The 18,195-nt window shown below is 41.8% G+C and overlaps 1 protein-coding gene across 28 annotated transcripts in view; it reads right to left on the bottom strand.

Moving 5' to 3' along the window:
- GUCY2C (guanylate cyclase 2C) overlaps positions 1 to 18,195 on the bottom strand; it is a 103,882-nt gene that overhangs the window by 6,935 nt on the left and 78,752 nt on the right. For all 28 annotated transcript variants that reach the window (XM_081589224.1, XM_081589223.1, XM_081589212.1 and 25 more), the window contains 8 exons: positions 16,900 to 16,986; positions 15,618 to 15,750; positions 12,728 to 12,865; positions 11,404 to 11,492; positions 8,162 to 8,253; positions 4,117 to 4,275; positions 2,229 to 2,421; positions 520 to 694 (listed from right to left, as the gene is read on the bottom strand). In XM_081589224.1, coding sequence (XP_081445350.1) covers positions 520 to 694; positions 2,229 to 2,421; positions 4,117 to 4,275; positions 8,162 to 8,253; positions 11,404 to 11,492; positions 12,728 to 12,865; positions 15,618 to 15,750; positions 16,900 to 16,986 — 1,066 coding nt within the window. The remainder of the gene's footprint in view (positions 1 to 519; positions 695 to 2,228; positions 2,422 to 4,116; positions 4,276 to 8,161; positions 8,254 to 11,403; positions 11,493 to 12,727; positions 12,866 to 15,617; positions 15,751 to 16,899; positions 16,987 to 18,195) is intronic.

Raw genomic sequence — 18,195 nt, 5'->3', positions numbered from 1 at the left:
GGAGAGGGAGGGAATGCTGCTACTGCTGCTGCTAAGTCGCCTCAGTCATGTCCGACTCTTTGCTACCACATAGACTGTAGCCCGCCAGGCTCCTCTGTCCATGGGGATTCTCCAGGCAAGAATACTGGAGTGGGTTGCCATGCCCTCCTCCAGGGGGATCTTCCCAACTCGGGGATCGAACCCAAGTCTCCTGCACTGCATTGCAGGCAGATTCTTTACCATCTGAGTCACCAGGGAATAGGGTGACTTACGTAGGAGGTCTGGAGCTTGTTATTTTAGTTTGTGGTTGGTGTTTATCATTTCATGAGTGCTGTCGTGACTGCTGTTTCCTAGAACTCTCCAGACACTTATTATAGGTCTATGTCAGGATGTGTAACTGGACCTCGTATTTGGCAGGTGGATTCAAGAGTAAGCCTCATGTGAAAATTGATCTCGTCTGAGGATCCTTCAACCTTTCTGATTTAGTTGGTGTGCAGAGGTACACACGGTTCCCGACTGCTACAGTGCTCAGCTGCGTACCGGAGTGAATTCCAATGCGAATCCATATTGGGAGGCCAGGAAGATGCTCCAGCTCAAAGGTCCCCACGAAGCTGAGGAGGTCCAAGGCCATCTTGGCAATGTCTATTGCATGCCGGTTGCCATTTCTCTTAGGCAAACCACTGGCCACCATGTAGGCATCACCAATGGTTTCCACCTGTGGAAGTAGTTTCTCATCAGTATATCTGTCCCTTCTAAAGGCACCAGAAAGTAAACAGAAGCAGTTTATTGCACATCAAATTCAGAAATGTTCGAGAACTCACATGAGCATAGCCCTGTAAACTTATTCTGGGACTAGTTCAAGACCAGTACTATGCTAATTTCTTCAGGGTTTTTATAGCCTAGTTAGGATGTGGTGTGTGCATGCTCAGCCATGTCCAACTCTCTGTGACCCTATGGACTGTAGCCTGCCAAGCTCCTGTGTCCACGGAATTTCCAAGCAAGAATGCTGGAGCAGGTTGTCATTTCCTTCTCTAGGGGATCTTCCCGACCCAGGGATCAAACCCGCATCATCTGCATCTCCTGCATTGGCAGGCAGATTCTTTACCACTTTGCCACCTAGAAAGCCATAGCCTAGTTAAAAAGTTGATAAAACAACTATAAAGATTTTAACTAAGTGAAGTACTTTATAATAATGTAAGTCATCCAGATGTGATGACAATTCTACAGTGTTGAAACAATCTGAATGGCTTTTTGTAATTTTAGGAAACCATCTCTAATTACCAGAAAAGTCATCTTTAGCGCTTTACTTTTCAAAAACTAGTTGATAAAAAAATAACTGTAGGTTCCTCTAAGACATAAAGAGGCTTTCCTGGTGGCTCAGGCAGTAAAAAATCTGCCCGCAAGGTGGAAGACCTGAGTTCGACCCCTGGGTTGGGAAGATCTCCTGGAGAAGTCGTGTCTCAGGGACATGACTGAGTGACTTTCATTTTCACTTCACTAAAAACATAATACACATTGTTGTACCGGATGCTTCCGAACACTTTTCTTGTAATAGGCAGTAGACATATTTTAACATTATTCTTTGATATTCTCCCTTTTAATGTCATTTTCATAACCATATGCATGGTTCATATGTATTGGTTAGTTAATTTCTTCTTTCTGAATATCTCTAAAATGCATAATAACTTTCTATTGAACTGGAACTCTTGTTAGTAAGACTTTCTGATCTACACAGGGTGACAATTTCAACTTCTGACCACTCTTATTCTTCTGTTTCACTTGTAGCTCAGACTCAACCACTAGTTCACTAACTCTTAAATGACAAAGGAAAAGATCTGAGCAGAGTCAGCTCTCTGAGCCTGTAGGTTCCGCACTGTGGACTCAATGAACCATGATTCAAAAATATTTAAATAAAACTCCAGAAAGTTCCAAAAAGTAAAACGTGAATTTGCCACAACTCCAGCAACTATTTTACACAGCATTTACATTGTACTAGGTACTATAAGTAATCTAGAGATGGTTTAAATTAGAGTACATGGGGATGTACATAGGTTGTATGCAAATACTATATTATTTTATATCAGGGACTTGAGCATCTGGGGATTTGGGGATCCATGACAGTCCTGGAACCATCCTGCGGCAGAGGTGGTAGGGGTATCAGAGGAGAACTGTAATAACAGAAACAGCCAATTCTGGCTCTGCTGACCTGGGGTCAAACCATCATTCAGTCTGTTAGGGGTAGTGGTTACCTTGTACACGTCGTGGTGGTCCAGAATGTGGTCAAAGTTCTTATAGATGTCATTGAGCATGTCCACCACTTCCATGGGGGTACTGTACTTGCAGATGGTAGTGAACCCTACAATGTCACTGAAGTAGACTGTGACTTCCTCGTAGAGTTCAGGCTCCACGAAGCCTTTCTCCTTCAGAGACTTGACCACCAGCCTAGAGGAGGAAGGAAAAAACAAGGCCTTCAACTTCAGTAAATTCCTTCTTCCCCTACAGAAATCTTTGAGACAGGACTAACTGTCCCTCAGGAATTCTAGAACTGAGGATTTCCAGTGAATGGTGTGGCGAGGAACCAAAGACAGTTTGCAAATACCAAGTCTAGGAACATATTATACACACAGAGCACATGTATGTGGCCTCAGATGAATAGGAGGTTCAGTATTAATTTAATACTTGAATCTAACTCTAATAAATGTGACTGTTCAGTTGCTTAGTGGTGTCCGACTCTATGCAACCCCATGGACTGTAGCCTGCCAGGCTCCTCTGTCCATGGAATTTTCCAGGCAAGAATACTAGAGTGGATTGCCATTTCCTCCTCCAGGGGATCTTCCCCACCCAGGGATTGAATCCGGTCTCCCACACTGCAGGTAGATTCTTTACCATCTGAGCTACCAGGGAAGACTTCCTCCACGAACCTATTTTATCTTTAATTAATTTTTACTGGAGCATAGTTGCTTTATTAATAAATAGAATGTGTTAGTTTCTACCGTACAGCAAAATGAATCAGCTGTACATATACGTTTATCCCCTCCGTTTTGGACTTCCTTCCAATTTAGGTCAGCACAGAGCAGTAAGTAGAGTTCCCTGTGCTATTCAGTCAATTCTCATTAGTTACCTATTTTATGTGTGTGTGTACATGTTAGTTGTTAAGTTGTGTCCGACTCTTTTGTGACACAGTGGACTGCAGCCCAACAAGCTCCTCTGTCCATGGGATTTCCCAGGATGGAATACTAGAGTCAGTATCGATTCTCTTCCCCAGGGGATCTTCGCAAGGCAGGAGACCCAGGATTGATCCCTGGTTCTCCTGTATTGCAGGCAGACTCTTTACCATCTGAATCACCAGGGAAGCTCCAGCATCTATTTTATACATAGTATCAACAGTTCGAATCTGCCAACCCCAATCTCCCTATTTCTCCCACCCACTCCTTTCCCACTGAGTGTCCATGTGTGTGTTTTCTACATCTTTGTCTCTGTTTCTGCAAATAAGCTCATCTATATCATTTCTTGTAATATGGCCTCTGCTATGAGGCTGAAAGAAGATGGCAAAGAAATTAATGCTTTAATTTTCATTTTTATATGACATTCATTTTATATGACAGTGACTGGCCTAAGGTCTCAGACTCAGTAAAAGTGGCCAAGAGGTGTTGGAACCTAGGTGGCTCTAACTCTGCCATCCATGCTCTTTCCATAGCACTGGATAACAATCTCTTTCTTTTAGCAATTTAGACAGTGCAAACCGGGACAAAGCTTAGCAAGAATGTGCATCTTTAAACACAACGATCTGATGAAAAAAATGCAAAAGGGAACAATCCTATATAAATGTAGAGAAGGGACTTCCCTGGTGGTCCAGTGACTAAGACTCTGAACTCTCAATGCAGGGGACCCAGGTTCGATCCCTGGTCAGAGAACTAGATGTCGCATGCCCTAATTAAGATTTCACATGCTGCAAATAAAGATCCTGTGTGCTGCAGCTAAGATCCAGCACAGCCAAATAAATACATAAAAATAAATAAAGTAAGAAAAGTACAGCGAAAACCAATGCTAGACAAATATGCTTTGGCTTTCAGCCCTAAGGGCTGAGGCACAACTCTGGAGTCCTGTACAGTCACATCCTTGGAAGGACTTCCTTACCTTGGGAGCAACATGAAATTAAGTTGGTCTGCCCTGTCCCTCTCTGCCTTATACAGCTGTGTCCTTTCTTCCACCAGATGTTCCAGGTTCCGGGAATACAGCTGTAGACGTCGGATCAAGGTATCCATGTAACTTTCATTTTTTTGGTCATGGAAAAGGCTGTAGGTAGAGACAGATAAAGAGCTTCCCATATTATTAAGAAAACATGAATATCCATTAAAGCAACAGGCAGATATTATGAACAGGTAATTAAAGAAAGAATAAAAATGGCCAACAAATATGGCAAAAAAATTTAATCTCAGGAAGGATCAAAGAAATAGAAAAGACATTAAAAATAAAGAAAAACAAATGTTAGCACAATGGTAACCAATGTAAGACAGAGGAAAAATATACATTATAGTCTTCCTGGAGGGAAATACGGTAAAATGCATCATAAGTCTTAAGAATGCTTATGTGGACCAGCCTGTCAATTCTACTTCTCAAAATTATCTGAAGGCAACTATCATCAATGTGCTGAAAGTGAACTATAAAGAAAATCGCAGTTATTCCTCACAAGCAATCATTTAAAAATTACCCTAAATGTGTCACAAAAAGTAATTACATTATTATGAAATGATGGAATATCAAATATAAATTAAAATCGTGAAGTACACAGAAAGATACTACCTTTACATTATTTAAGTGAAAAAATCCAGTTTATGTAACAGCAAACATTATCATCTCATTTTTAGTTTTTGAAAACTGGTCCTTATCTGTTAAAAAATAGGTGATGTTTTTACTTTCTTGTTTGCTTATTCATATAAAGTTTTAATAAGGAACAACTTGCAATAAAGGGAAATATAAGAAAAGAACCTTGTACGGCAGAAACCATCACGACATTGTAGAGCAATTTTCCTTCAATTAGAAAAAAAAAAGGAAAGAATTAAGAATCAAGAAAAATAAAACTTATATTATCCCTCAGAATAGAGTCAGGGTCCTCAAGCAAAAGCCCTAAGTCTATTTTGTTAGATCGAGATGACTTAGATGAGATGCCAGCTCTTCGTGACCCTGTGACCCGCCTGGGTGAGGACCCCAGTCGGAAATTGCAACTGTTGTGAGAACTGGAGACAATGTTCATGACACAACCAAGGGATGAATAAATCGTACTGTTTCATCATCATAACAACAATTAAACTTGCCATTTCTGTGCTCAAAAAGACAGACTATGTTGTAATCCCCTTGGTATGGGGTGGGATGTTTGTTAAAAATTCGATACATTTCTTACTATGTTGTAAGGCAACAACAACAACAACCGGAAATTAACATGTGGACTTCCCTCGTAGTGCAGCCGGTAAAGAATCTACCTGCAATGCAGGATACCCAAGTTCGATTCCTGGGTCAGGAAGATCCCCTGGAGGAGGAAATGGCAACACACTCGAGTATTCTTGCCTGGAGAATCCCATGGACCGAGGAGCCTGGCGGGCTACAGTCCATGGGGCTGCAAGAGTCAGACACAGCTGAGCGACTACAGCACCACGACCACTACAGTCTTCTTAACTAAGGTATAGATTTTGTTCAAACTTCACAAAATTGTATGCTAGTGTGCATTATTTGTGTTTATGCCTTATTCAAGATTTCACATTGTATTTAGCTGCACGGAGCAGCTTCAGCTGCATGCAGCAAATTCTGGTAAATTCTCTTTTATTTTTATTCTGTTATAAGTATTTTCTAATTTTCCTTGTTATACCTTCTTAATTTACACCCATCATTTAAAAGTGGTCATTTAATTTCCAAATCCATGGGGTTTTAAAAAATCTTTGATTTTAATTTCTCATTTAAATGCTTTCTTCTCTGCAATCACCGTGTTTTTTCATTCTTCTGACTTTATTGAGGCTTTCAATGGCTAGGTCTCTCTTGGTAAATGCCATACTGGACTTGAAAATAGGTGGGTTATCTTCAAGTATCTTTTGATACTGATTTCTAACATAATTTCACAGTGATAAGAGAACATATTCTGTATGATTTCAATACCTTTAGACCATGAAATGTTTGCACTTTGTTTTATGTCCCTGGATATGTTCCAGAGACTCTTAGTTTATAGTCTATGGGAACCTGAAGAGAATTTGTATCCCACTGTTGTATGAAAATTGTATAAATCTTAATTATGTTGAGTTGGTTCATGGTGCTTTTCAGGTCTACTATATCCTTCTACTTTTCTGTATATTCGTTCTATTACTTTTGAGAGTTTGATATTGAAACTCCAACTAAAAATCTTAATTTATCTACTTAAAAAATAATTGTAATATATAGTGGAACTATATGTAACTTTGTTCTGTATTTTCCAAGTCTCCTGTAAATGTATCATACTTTCATAATTTAAAAAATAAAAAAGAAAGAGAAAAAAATCCATACATTTCTGAGTTCTATCACAGACCTGTTACAACTGGAAACTGCTAGTTTTGGGATGAAGAGAAATTTTTAACAAGGTCCTCAGGAGATTCTCACCGGAAACCATAGAGAAATCTAGCTGGGTAGAAAGAATGAGGAAGCAGGTGGAAGGGATGAAGATGGATAATCTGATTTCATGATGAATTGATTCAATTAAAACAGTTTCCTCAACCTTGGCTGTGTATTTCAATCACCTGAGGAGCTTATTTAAACTCCCAGTGACACCCTGCACCCAGATCAATTACATCAGACTCTCTTGGGTAGGACTCCGGCATCAGTAGTTTGCAAATATCCCCAGATGATTTCAATGTGCAGCCAAGTCGAGAACCACCACATTAAAGGCTAAATACCAGGGGCCTAGTTTTATCTTCATGAGCTCACATTTCATCTGTCACACATACAGTTTCATCTGCTCTTAGTAATAGATCTGGGAAGGAATGAAAAAGGGCAAGATTGAAATCATTTATTATTTCCTGCTCTTTTCCCACATTGCGTGGTTTTGATCAAGCAATCAATGGCCACACTTTCATTGTCTTCACTCTACCCTAGAGGTCCCCAACATTTTTGGCACCAGCGACTAGTTTCATGGAAGATAACTTTTCCATGGACTTGGTGCGGGTGGGGGTGGGGGAGGGTATGGTTTCGAGATGATTCAAGGACGTTACATTTCCTGTGCACTATATTTCTATTTTGTGGCAATCTCAGGATACTCTGCCCTGACTTTAGGGTTAGGGTTCATGCTCCTATGAGAATCTAATGCTGCTGCTGATTTGAAAGGAGGCAGAACTTGCGTGGTAATGTGAGCAAGGAGGAATGGCTGTAAATACAGATGAAGCTTTGCTCGCTGGCCCCTCAACCTCGCCTCACCGCCTGCTGTGTGGCCTCTTGTGGGGGGGTTGGGACCCCATCTCAGCCCTGGGATTTATTTAGCTTCACTAAGTGTCTGAGTCTTTAATTTAACGAAACTACCGAAAGAGCTAGAAGGAACTGCAGGAATCATCTACAGAAAATTCATTCCAATTTTACAAGCAACAAAATTGGTACCCATAACTAGCTATTATTAGATCCTAGCCTAGAAACTGGATCTCCTAGAGCTATTTTTCTCACTTTGCATTGTGTCTACCTCCAAACATGGGAAATCTAAAATTCAATCTTACTGGATAACTGTATGTTACTTTTCTCTTGATCCTGAACTATACTCTGATTCAGCCAAAGTTCCTGATCTTACGATTTTTAAAACTCTAAGGAACTTGCTGATGTTAAGAATTATCCAGGGGTTTTACAGATTCTCAGGATTCTACTAGACTTCTAAATCCTAATTACCTGCAGAAGGGTCAGGGAACTATATATATTTTTAACAGATATAATCATGATCAGTCAGAATTTATTTTCTAATTAGGATTGTTTTGCCCTTGAACATAGTACTTAGCTTTTCAAGTGATTATTCCTCAAGAAAATGGTCTGTTCACCTCCATATCATTTTAATTTTTTGGAGACAGGTATTATAATCTGTGATTTTTCATTGGACAAGGCATTCTCATACTTAGCTACCTCTGAATGTCAACTATTATTAGAAAAAACTGCAATTAGTGGGGAAAAGTAAAAACGTCCGCCATACCCAAATATCTTGGCCAGGGTATTCTCAATTTTCTTGAAATCTGGCCTCTTTTCTGGATCTTCCTCCCAGCAGTTTTTGACAAGTAGATAGACCTGGAAGAAAGAAGAGGTCGAATTGAAGTAACTCAGAAAGAGACAAATGCAATATGGTATCACTGATATGTGAAGTCTAAAATATGACAAAAGGGAACCTATCTATGAAAGAGAAACAGACTCACAGGCTTAGAGAACACAGTTGTGGTTGCCAAAGGAGCAGGGAGAGGGAAGGACTGGGAGTGTGGGGTTGGTAGATGCAAACTATTACCTTTAAAATAGATAAAAACAAGGTCTTACTATCTATAGCACAGGGAACTATATCCAATCCCCTTGGGATAAACTGTAATGGAAAAGAATATGAAAAAGAATGTATAAATGAGTCACTTTGCTGTACAGCAGAGATTGGCACAAGATTGTAAATCAGCTGTACTTCAAATAAATAAATAAGAGGTGGATTAGCTTAGAGGGTGGTATCCTATACTATTCTGTCCCGTGATGTAAGTAACTGAGGCAGAGAATATTTTTAAAACATTTCAACTCTCACAAGGAGGATGAAATGGCCCAGTTCCCTGCGGTCATCACTGCCTGCACTACTTTGCCTCACCCTTCCTTTCGATCCTAGGCTAAGGAAAAATGGCAATATTGATTTGAACGAGGTGGGGTTGATGAGAAAGACAAAACGCCTTACGGACATTTGCAGGGTTTGTGCTGGGGAGGGGGATAAATAGCTGGGCTTGGTGAGTACAAGGCGGCTCTAAAATGAGAGTGAAGCTCTATGACATTAGTTTTCAACTGTGCCTGACGATGGGATTGTCTGGGGAGCATTCACAAAATTTCTTAGGACTTCAGGAACTTCTGAATTAATTGGTTTGTGAAGGGGCCTTGTTAGGGTTCTCATATATAGCAAATACAAATACAGGACACCCAGTTAAACTTGAGTTTCAGATTAAAAAATTAGTAATTTCCTTAGCACAAGTATGTCCCAGGTATGACATGGGCAGAGGACATTAATGCATGTACGTTTGTAAGTTCCCCAGCTGCAGTGAAGAGAAATAAGGAAGGCAGGGTGGGGGGTTGGGAGGGGAGGTGGGGGTAATGGGAGGGTATGTGTGTTGGGGGAGTGGGTTCGGAGGAAGAGGGAGATGAAGGGAAGCCCTTGGAACCATCATGTCATTTGATACCGCCTGTTTGCAGCTTTTGTGGGATCAAATGCATGCTGAAGACCATTTGCTTTAAATTAACTTTGTTCTTCACTCTGAACACGAACAGGATCACAAATGGTACTAGATACAGCCCCTGTCTGCATTCTTTTGCTTTAACAAAGAGTCCCTGCTGAGGGAGAGGACCACGGTACAGAACTGTAGTTGCCCGTATTCACCACTAGGTGGTGCCCCTGCCTGGGAAAACGATCCACGGGCTGACTGCATTAGAGGAAGGGGCAGAAGCGCCGACAAGTGAGCTGATGCAGCATGCGTTCCTGCCAAGTTGCTTCAGTCGCGTCCGACTCTGCAATCCCATGGCCCGGGGCCCACTAGGCTCCTCTGTCAACAGCACATGGTCTTCAGGCCAAGTCTTGGACTTTCAGACCTGTATTCTATTGCAGCCAGCTACTAGAAGACAGAATCGAATTCCTCATTTCCAATTTCAGAACCATCCAGCCGCACAAGGAGGTGGCTTTGGTGAAAGTGGTTTTAAACATGAGGAAATACTCAGACTAGAAAGGAGGGTTTGAGAATAGAGATGCTGATGTTCGGAGAAGAATTCCAGGATCTACAAAAACAGCAGGAAAGGAAGGGATGAGGAGAAGGCAAGAGAGTAGTGGATGTAGCTCAGAACACCTTGGGGAACACCATGTTGAAAAACAGAAAGAAATAAAAAAGGCCCATTCATGCTCAGTAGAGTCTGACCATAAGCCTCATCTAGCAGGTCGCTTGCAAACTGAAGCAAAATGTTTTTATCTGTATCCTGCAAGGAACAAAAGTTTACAAAAAATTTCTTTAACAACCATAAATATTTTTTCAACATTTACTTACAATATTCTGGATTCTAAAAGCTCAGATAAAATTCTAAAGAAAAAATTAGACTATTTCCCCTCACAGTCCTTAAAGGCCTTTGTGAGGGATTATACAACAATTAAGCAAATACAGAAAATCTCCATTTTCTTCGGAGGAAGGATAGAAAGAGTGAATGTACATTTCTTCATTGTTTCTAGATGTTGGCATATTTATTTTATAATCAGGAGGCAGTTTTATAAGCCTAATAACTGTATTACACAGACATCTTGCTCTTCTAGCTCCTAAATACTGAGAACGTGATGTGTGCTGGAGGAGCTCTTTCGTGAGTTGGGAGGATGACAGGCTGATAACGGCTCTCAAGGATGTGTCTCAACCCCTGGACCCAGTGAATGTTACCTTACTTGGAAAAAGGGTCTTTGCAGGTATGATTAAGGATCTTGCAATGGGAAGATAATTCTGGATTATCCTTTTAAAAAAAGTTTTTTTAAAAACTCAATTTTATTTTTTTAAAACTTTTGGGCCACATGGTATGTGGTATCTTAGTTCCCTGAGAAGGGATTGAACCATGCCTCCTGCATTGGAAGTACATAGTCTTAACCACTGAACCACCAGGGAAGTCCCTGGATTGAGACTCTGTACTTTGGCCACCTGATGCAAAGAGCCAGCTCATTGGAAAAGACCCTGAGGCTGGGAAAGATTGAGGACAAAAGGAGAAGAGCGTGGCAGAGGATGAGATGGTTAGATCGCATCACTGACTCAGTGGGCATGAATGAGTTTCAGCAAACTCCGGGAGTTAGTAGTGAAGGACAGGGAAGCCTGGCATGCTACAGTCCATGGGGTCGCAAAGAACTGGACACGACTTAGCAACTACATAACAGCAACAGTCACATGTACCCTCCTACAGGAGAGAAGTAGAAGGAGATTAGACAGAAATGGAGAACGTGGCCTGTAGGCAGAGATTAGTATTGTGGCCACAAGCCAAGGCACGTCAAGAGCCACCAGAAGCTCCTGGGAGAAGCGAGGAATGGATTCTCCTGTAGAGCCTCTGGAGGAGGCATGGCCTCTGACAACTCATTTCAGACTTCTGGCCTCCAGAACTGTAGGTGGATACATTTCCTTGGTGTTCATCCACTGAGTTTGTGCTCCTTTGCTGCTGCAACCCCAAAGAAACTCATGCAGGAGACATACTCACTTCCAGCTCTTTTTCCTCTGCTGTTTCCAGGAACAGATCAGGGCGGAAGGGTTTCACTCCATTGGAATTCTCCACTCTGAAAATCTTCTCTGATGGAACGAGAACCATTCGAATTACAAGAAAGAATGCAGTGTGAAGAAATTTTAGCAGCAGCCTCCAGACTCTGAACGGGTTCCCGGACCCTGGATGGGGACCCGGTGGGAGTGTGGCAGAGCTTAGGCTAGCACTCAACAAACAGATGTGAATGAATGGATGAGACACCAGGGGAAGGGGGCTTAGGCCCTCTTACACCCAGGAAGTACTTCAGTTAAAGCTACAATCCCTTTAAAACTTAACTCAAAGACCACTGTCTTAGGGAAGTTTCCTCTGACAGAGATGCTAGCCTGTCCTGCCTACACCCTTCAGCTACCTTCATCCTCCATACTGGTAAGAGCTGGCGCAAAGTAAGTACTCAGTAAATCGAGAATTGGATGAATGGAATGAAATATTTCCCCCCAACAAGGACCTACTGTACAGCACAGAGAACTCTGCTCAACGTTATGTGGCAGCCTGGATGGGAGGGGGGTCTGGGGGAGAATGGATACACGTATATGTATGGCTTAGTCCCTTTGCTGTCCACCTGAAACTATCACAACATTGTTAATTGGCTATACTCCAATACAAAGTTTAATAATAATAAAAAAAAGAATAGTCAAGTTTAATATTCCATGGGGAGTCAATATAATCTCCAAATCAACTTTCTAGAATTTAATAAACTGTGCTGCCCCCCCCCACACACACATGAGCTGGATAGCATCACTGACTCAGTGGACATGAACTTGAGCAAACTCCGGGCATGGAGGATGGGGAAAGCTTGGCGTGCTGCAGTCCATGGGGGTCACAAAGGGTCAGACACGACAGCGACTGAACAACAGCAACAACCCCCCACACACACACACACACATAAAAAGAGGACATGTGACAAAACTACTATAGATATTCTCTTAGTAAGACCTCAAGGATGTGTGTGGTCCTTTAGTGATCTAGTTCAGGTGTTAAAGATGCACATCTCTTAATGGAATCAGAGGAAAGCAGGAAATTTTAAGGCACAGCTCTTTAACTCAGGAATGCTGACAGTGGTGGCGGCTGGCAGCAGGGTATTGTCCTACGCTTTTCAGAGCCCGCTGATGTTCATACTGTCATTGAATCCCTCCAACCACCCTGTGCCGTGTGGACGGCGGGAATGACATTGCTCTCACAGACAAGGGGACTGAGATGTGGTCACAGAAACCTCGGGGTCTTGGTTGGCCTAGAATTCCTGCTGGCTCCCAGAGAAGGCCCTCACCTTTCTGGTCCCGACAGCTGAGCGTGTAGAAGGTTTCTCTCCGCTGGATGATCTCCTGGGCGATGATGCCGTAGCTGTACACGTCTCCTTTCTGTGAAACGCCAGCAACGCGGAGATGCTCTGGGGCCGTCCACAGGTCTGTGTGTTCAGCAGTGAGACTGTGAGGTTGAGGGAGGTGAGCAGCCCAGAGATCCCCAACCTGCTTTTCTTTTTAAGCCCCTCCACCACGCTAATGCAGGTGATGGGGGCAGAATACACACTTGCCTTCCGAGCTGACTAGGTAATGCCAGGATCTGGGTGAGGAAACATGGAATGCCTTCCCTAAAACTGCCTGGGTCATAGTCCTGGAAACCCTCAAGGTCTACCTAGAACAGCGCCTGGGGTACAGGGAGTGCTCAGTAAATATTTGTGGGGTGAATTCAGTAGAATGCAAGAGGGTGAGGATTTAATAGTTTATGGAACATGCAGCATAAATCTATGAAAGCCTTTATAAATATTTTAAAATTATATATTTTATGTAATATAAAACACTGTGTGCATGCTCAATCACTCAGTCATGTCTGACTCTTTGTGACCCCACGGACTGCTGCCCACCAGGCTCCTCTGTCCATGAGATCTCCCAGGCAAGAATACCGGCATGGGTTGCCATTTCCTTGTCCGGGGGATCGTCCTGATCCAGAAATCAAACCCAGGTCTCTTGCACTGCAGGCAGATTCTTTATCACTGAGCCACCTGGGAAGCCCATATAAAACACTACATATATATAAATACTTAATAAATATATACTTACAAATTTTATGCAATATAAAACATATTTCTTTTAGTAAATATAAATATATTTACTATATATATGTTTGGTGGTGGTGGTTTAGTCCCTAAGTCATGTCTGACCCTTTTGCGATGCAATGGACCGTAGCCCACCAGGCTCCTCTGTCCATGGGATTCTCCAGGCAAGAATACTGGAGTGGGTAGCCATTCCCTTCTTCAGGGGATCGAACCTGAGTCTCCTGCATTGCAGGTGAATTCTTTACTGACTGAGCCACCAGGAAATTGCCATATATGTATATTTACTAAAAGGAAATAATGGGCTTCCCAGGTAGCTCAGACGGTAACAAATCTGCCTGCAATGCAGGAGACACGGATTCAATCCCTGGGTAGGAAAGATCCCCTGGAGAAGTGAATGGCAACCCACAACAGTATTTTACTGAAAGAAAATAAAGACAGCACATTTAAACAAGGCAGTCACTGATATTTTCCAGATGGGATATAGTAGCAGCCATGAGGTCAGCTATTACACAGATGTACTTTCTTTGGTTCCTGTGGTATTCTTTTTTTAAAAAAAAGCATACGATTTACTCACATTTTACTAGCGTGCATGCTATTACTAGTGCTTCCCATCAAGTTCGTTTCAAGAGTGAAGCACTCCTGTGTCTGGCTCCTATAGTCACTTGGGTTTCGGACCCCCATTACATACCTTATTTATAATAATGGGGGCATACAATTAATTACTCTCCAACATCCCTTGGGAGTTTTCCAGCATCACCTAGCTCCCTGTAGACTTCTTGAGATTTCTACCTTTAGCAGTTTCAATTAAATAAATCAACAGATTTGTGTGTTTAGGTATGCTGCTAAGTCGCTTCAGTCGTGTCCGACTCTGCATGACACCATAGACGGCAGCCCACTAGGCTCCTCCGTCCATGGGATTCTCCAGGCAAGAGTCCTGGAGTGGGGTGCCGTTGTGTGTTCAGGTATAGTGAGATGCTTATGATAAAGCACACTTTCCCCATTTGGCTTTCCATCCAAGTGTTCACTGCCTTTTCAGATTTACGTCTTGTGAATTTATGTGGCTTGTGATTCATTAAAAATGGATCCTAATGGTTGGGCTTGTAGGAGAGGGAAGTAAATCTACTTATGCTGATTTCAGGTAACCGACCCCACAGAGAGGCTCATATAACTGGATGTTCAGGAGGGTAGGCTGGGATCTGCAATTCATCTGATTTTGTGTCGTGGTGAGTCATTTCATGAAGGGGATTTGCTCACTCCACGGTGAACCCGGGCACACAGCAGGTTCTCAATAAGCACTAACCAGATTTAGTCCAATGTCTCAGCATCCTTGACATAGCTCAAGAAGTGGGTGCAGGATTGTAATTTTTCATCTATTATGGAAAACTAAAAGGATTGCAACACAGAATTAGAGGTAGAATTTAGTTTCTGAGGAATTTAGTGGTATTTTGAGGCATATATGAGTCCTAGCCCCCTGAGGCTGTTTAACCCTGAGTTCTAATAAAGGACTGGCAAACGTGCGACATGAAAAGCCCTTGATACTTTACAAGTCACTTTTTTTGACCCCCATCACCACTCCTGAAAGGGATAAGTAAGAATATATTTTACCGATAAGACTTTTTTCTAAGTATCATCATTTGTTATCATTATCACAGATAAATGAATGATGTCTAGAATTTGGAATGGGGTCTTCAGTCTTATACTCTATCTTTGGGCAATTCTCTTAGCCTCTCTGAGCTTTAGTTCTGTCTTCTATAAAAGAGGAGGGTTCAGTAAGGGGATTTCTAAGGTCTCCTACTGCTCTAACTTTCTGTATTTTTTCACACAGTCCTGCCTCCACAAGCCAATAACTCCTTCATGATTTCTCCCTTAAATCAAGGGACACATAGATGAAGGAAACCCACAGAGGAGATCTGTTCAACTTGACAAGTACACGCTAAACACTGAGAGGGAGGTAATGCTGGGGAATGAGCCAGCTACTGCCTCTTATGGAAGTGTTTTTTTCTGGCTAGTATCATCATTTCCTGAGCACTTTACATGGACTTGTGCGAAAATAAAAAAAAAAAGTCTAAGTGGGAAACTAGTGAAAATTTCATTCACGACAGACCTTTTATTGGAGGCAAAATGGAATTGCAGCCAAAATCGGTGATCTTCACCACCATTCTACTGTCCACCACGCAGTTGGTTGATTTCAGACGGCCGTGGACTTCTGTCTTGCTGGAGTGCAGATATGACATTCCCTGTAGTTTTTCAGATGACAGGAAAACAAAGAGATATGACACTCCTCAGCTGCTCTGTCCTTTTCAGGAAAGAGATGACTTGGTGAAATCATTTCAGCATGTGGATAGAATCACTGTCGAATTTTAAATTTAACTCCATTAACTTTATAAAATATTGTTAAAGCTCTAATATTTGCCTAAGTACTGCATGCAGTTTTGATGGTTATTTAGGTGACACAGTAAAAGGCAACTGTCTAAAGACCCTGGTTAAGTAGTTGTAGACAATATGAAGCAAAGATTGATCCTATTTTTTTTTTTTTAAGTGTTTTTGCTTACTACTTATTTAGTATGTAACCTTGGGTATGTCTCTGGTCTTCTGCTACCTCAACATGAATATGAAAATAATATGAATAATAAGGCTTTGCCTTCCTGAAGGGAGAGGTTAGGCTAAATTGTGTCTTAAAATCTAATTGCTTTTGATCTATTCTGAAACAGAATGTTTCCTTCCGTTTTGAAAGAGGAAGTTCTCTTTTGCCTGTTGTGTCTCCCCCTGGTGGCCAGAGGTGGTGGTATTGCAGAGAGTAGTGTTCAGCCTTGGTCCTGGGAGTGAACTGAGGCAAATAAGATATTGATTGTACTACTTTTTTTTCCAACTGATTCCGATGCTATGTGTCTTTCAGGTGATTTAAGACTGGATCAAATAGCTCACTCTTGGGACTGGCTTTTCTTCATTCTTGAATGGGCCCTAGTTACTGGTATCCACTTCCTTTTCATAGCATGTCTAGGAAATATACATGTCCAAATTTTTTATTGCCTCATGCAAGATGAATGCCTGCTCTTACATTTTCTCTTACATTAAGCTGAAGATTCAGTTATCTTCCCTGAAACTTTATGTGATTTTACTTCCAGCAAATCTATGAAAATGTGTGCAACTCAGTGTAGAAAGAATTTAATAATAAAAATAATAAATCAATATATATATTGAATTCTTGCTTGCCAGGCCTTATACAAAGCCCATGTGTTGTTTCATAAAATCTTCACAAAAACTCTATGACACAGGTACTACTTTCATTATCATTTTACAGATGAAGAAACCGATGCGATAGCTGGCTAGGTCTGTTTTCCAGATTTAACTTTCATAAATATCTTTCATGTCTGTGGGTCTCTTACCTTAGCAATGTCATACAAGACAGAGATCTTAAACTCCCAGTCCATGAATGTACCATCAGGGTAAGAAATTGTGTCATTTAAAACTTCCTAAGCAGGAGAAAAAGAAAAGGAAGATGAGTTGTCTAAAGGATACCACTGTGGAGAGATTCTTACAGCCAAATAATGATCTTCTTTTGTTTTTTATTTTTTAACATTTTGATCACACCCCAAGGCATGCGGGATCTTAGCTGCCCAACCAGGGATTGAACCCATGCCCTGTGTGGTAGAAGCATGAAGTATTAACTATTGGACCACCAAGGAAGTTGGTCTAATCTAATCTAAGTTGGTCATGATCTAATCATGAGTCCTTGGGCTCAGGAACAAGCTGGAACTCCACTGTCCTGTTTTTCTTGAACATATGTTTCTTTTCTAAGAAACACTGCGTGGTTCTTTATCACAAGGAGATGAGCATGAGATGCCCACAGACCCCAAATCCTGGTTCTTCACCAGACAGCGGTAAAGGAATGAGCAGATACCTGCCAGGAGAGTGGGCTGGTGAGCCTGATTCACAAGTGCCTGGGCTGCAGGCTCTGTATCATCAAAAATAACACTAGTGTTTTCCAACAAGGAATTGCTATCTGGATATCCCTTCACTAGGCTTCCATTTTTACTTACAAGACCAATTGCATCAATTGGTTTAATAGCTCTAAGTGTTCCGTTTGTTTATTAAGTCCTCTGTCATTAAGATAGAGCTCTTGAATTTTTGCGTGAACCAGATGACCTAGAATTTTAAACTCATAGTATTAACGTGGAAGGCAATGGCACCCCACTCCAGTACTCTTGCCTGGAAAATCCCATGGACGGAGGAGCCTGGTAGGCTGCAGTCCATGGGGTCGCGAAAAGTAGGACACAACTGAGCGACTTCACTTTCACTTTTCACTTTCACGCATTGGAGAAGGAAATGGCAACCCACTCCAGTGATCTTGCCTGGAGAATCCCAGGGACGGAGGAGCCTAGTGGGCTGCCGTCTATGGGGTCCCAACAGAGTCGGACACGACTGAAGCGACTTAGCAGCAGCAGGTGATGGTTCTATCAAGATACAGGGTATTTAAACTAAGCTAATTCTTCACAGTAAGACTCTAGGCAGGACCCTAACTGAAAACCTAACAACAGTTTCTTGTTTGGGGAGAAAGCCCAGTTCTAACTTAGGTACTGTACCAGTAGTTTCCAACAAAGGGCCCAAAGTCATTGGTTGTTTCAGATGAGGTTGCTGAAGCGGTGGGTAACCAGTCAGTTTAAAGGAGGGGAGTTATGAGC

This window comes from Giraffa tippelskirchi, chromosome 4, assembly GCF_054371585.1.
Source record: "Giraffa tippelskirchi isolate mGirTip1 chromosome 4, T2T-mGirTip1v1.2.pri, whole genome shotgun sequence".
Taxonomy (NCBI): Eukaryota; Metazoa; Chordata; class Mammalia; order Artiodactyla; family Giraffidae; genus Giraffa; species Giraffa tippelskirchi.
Note: the sequence above shows the minus strand (reverse complement) of the source record. Positions and strands in the feature narration are given on the sequence as shown.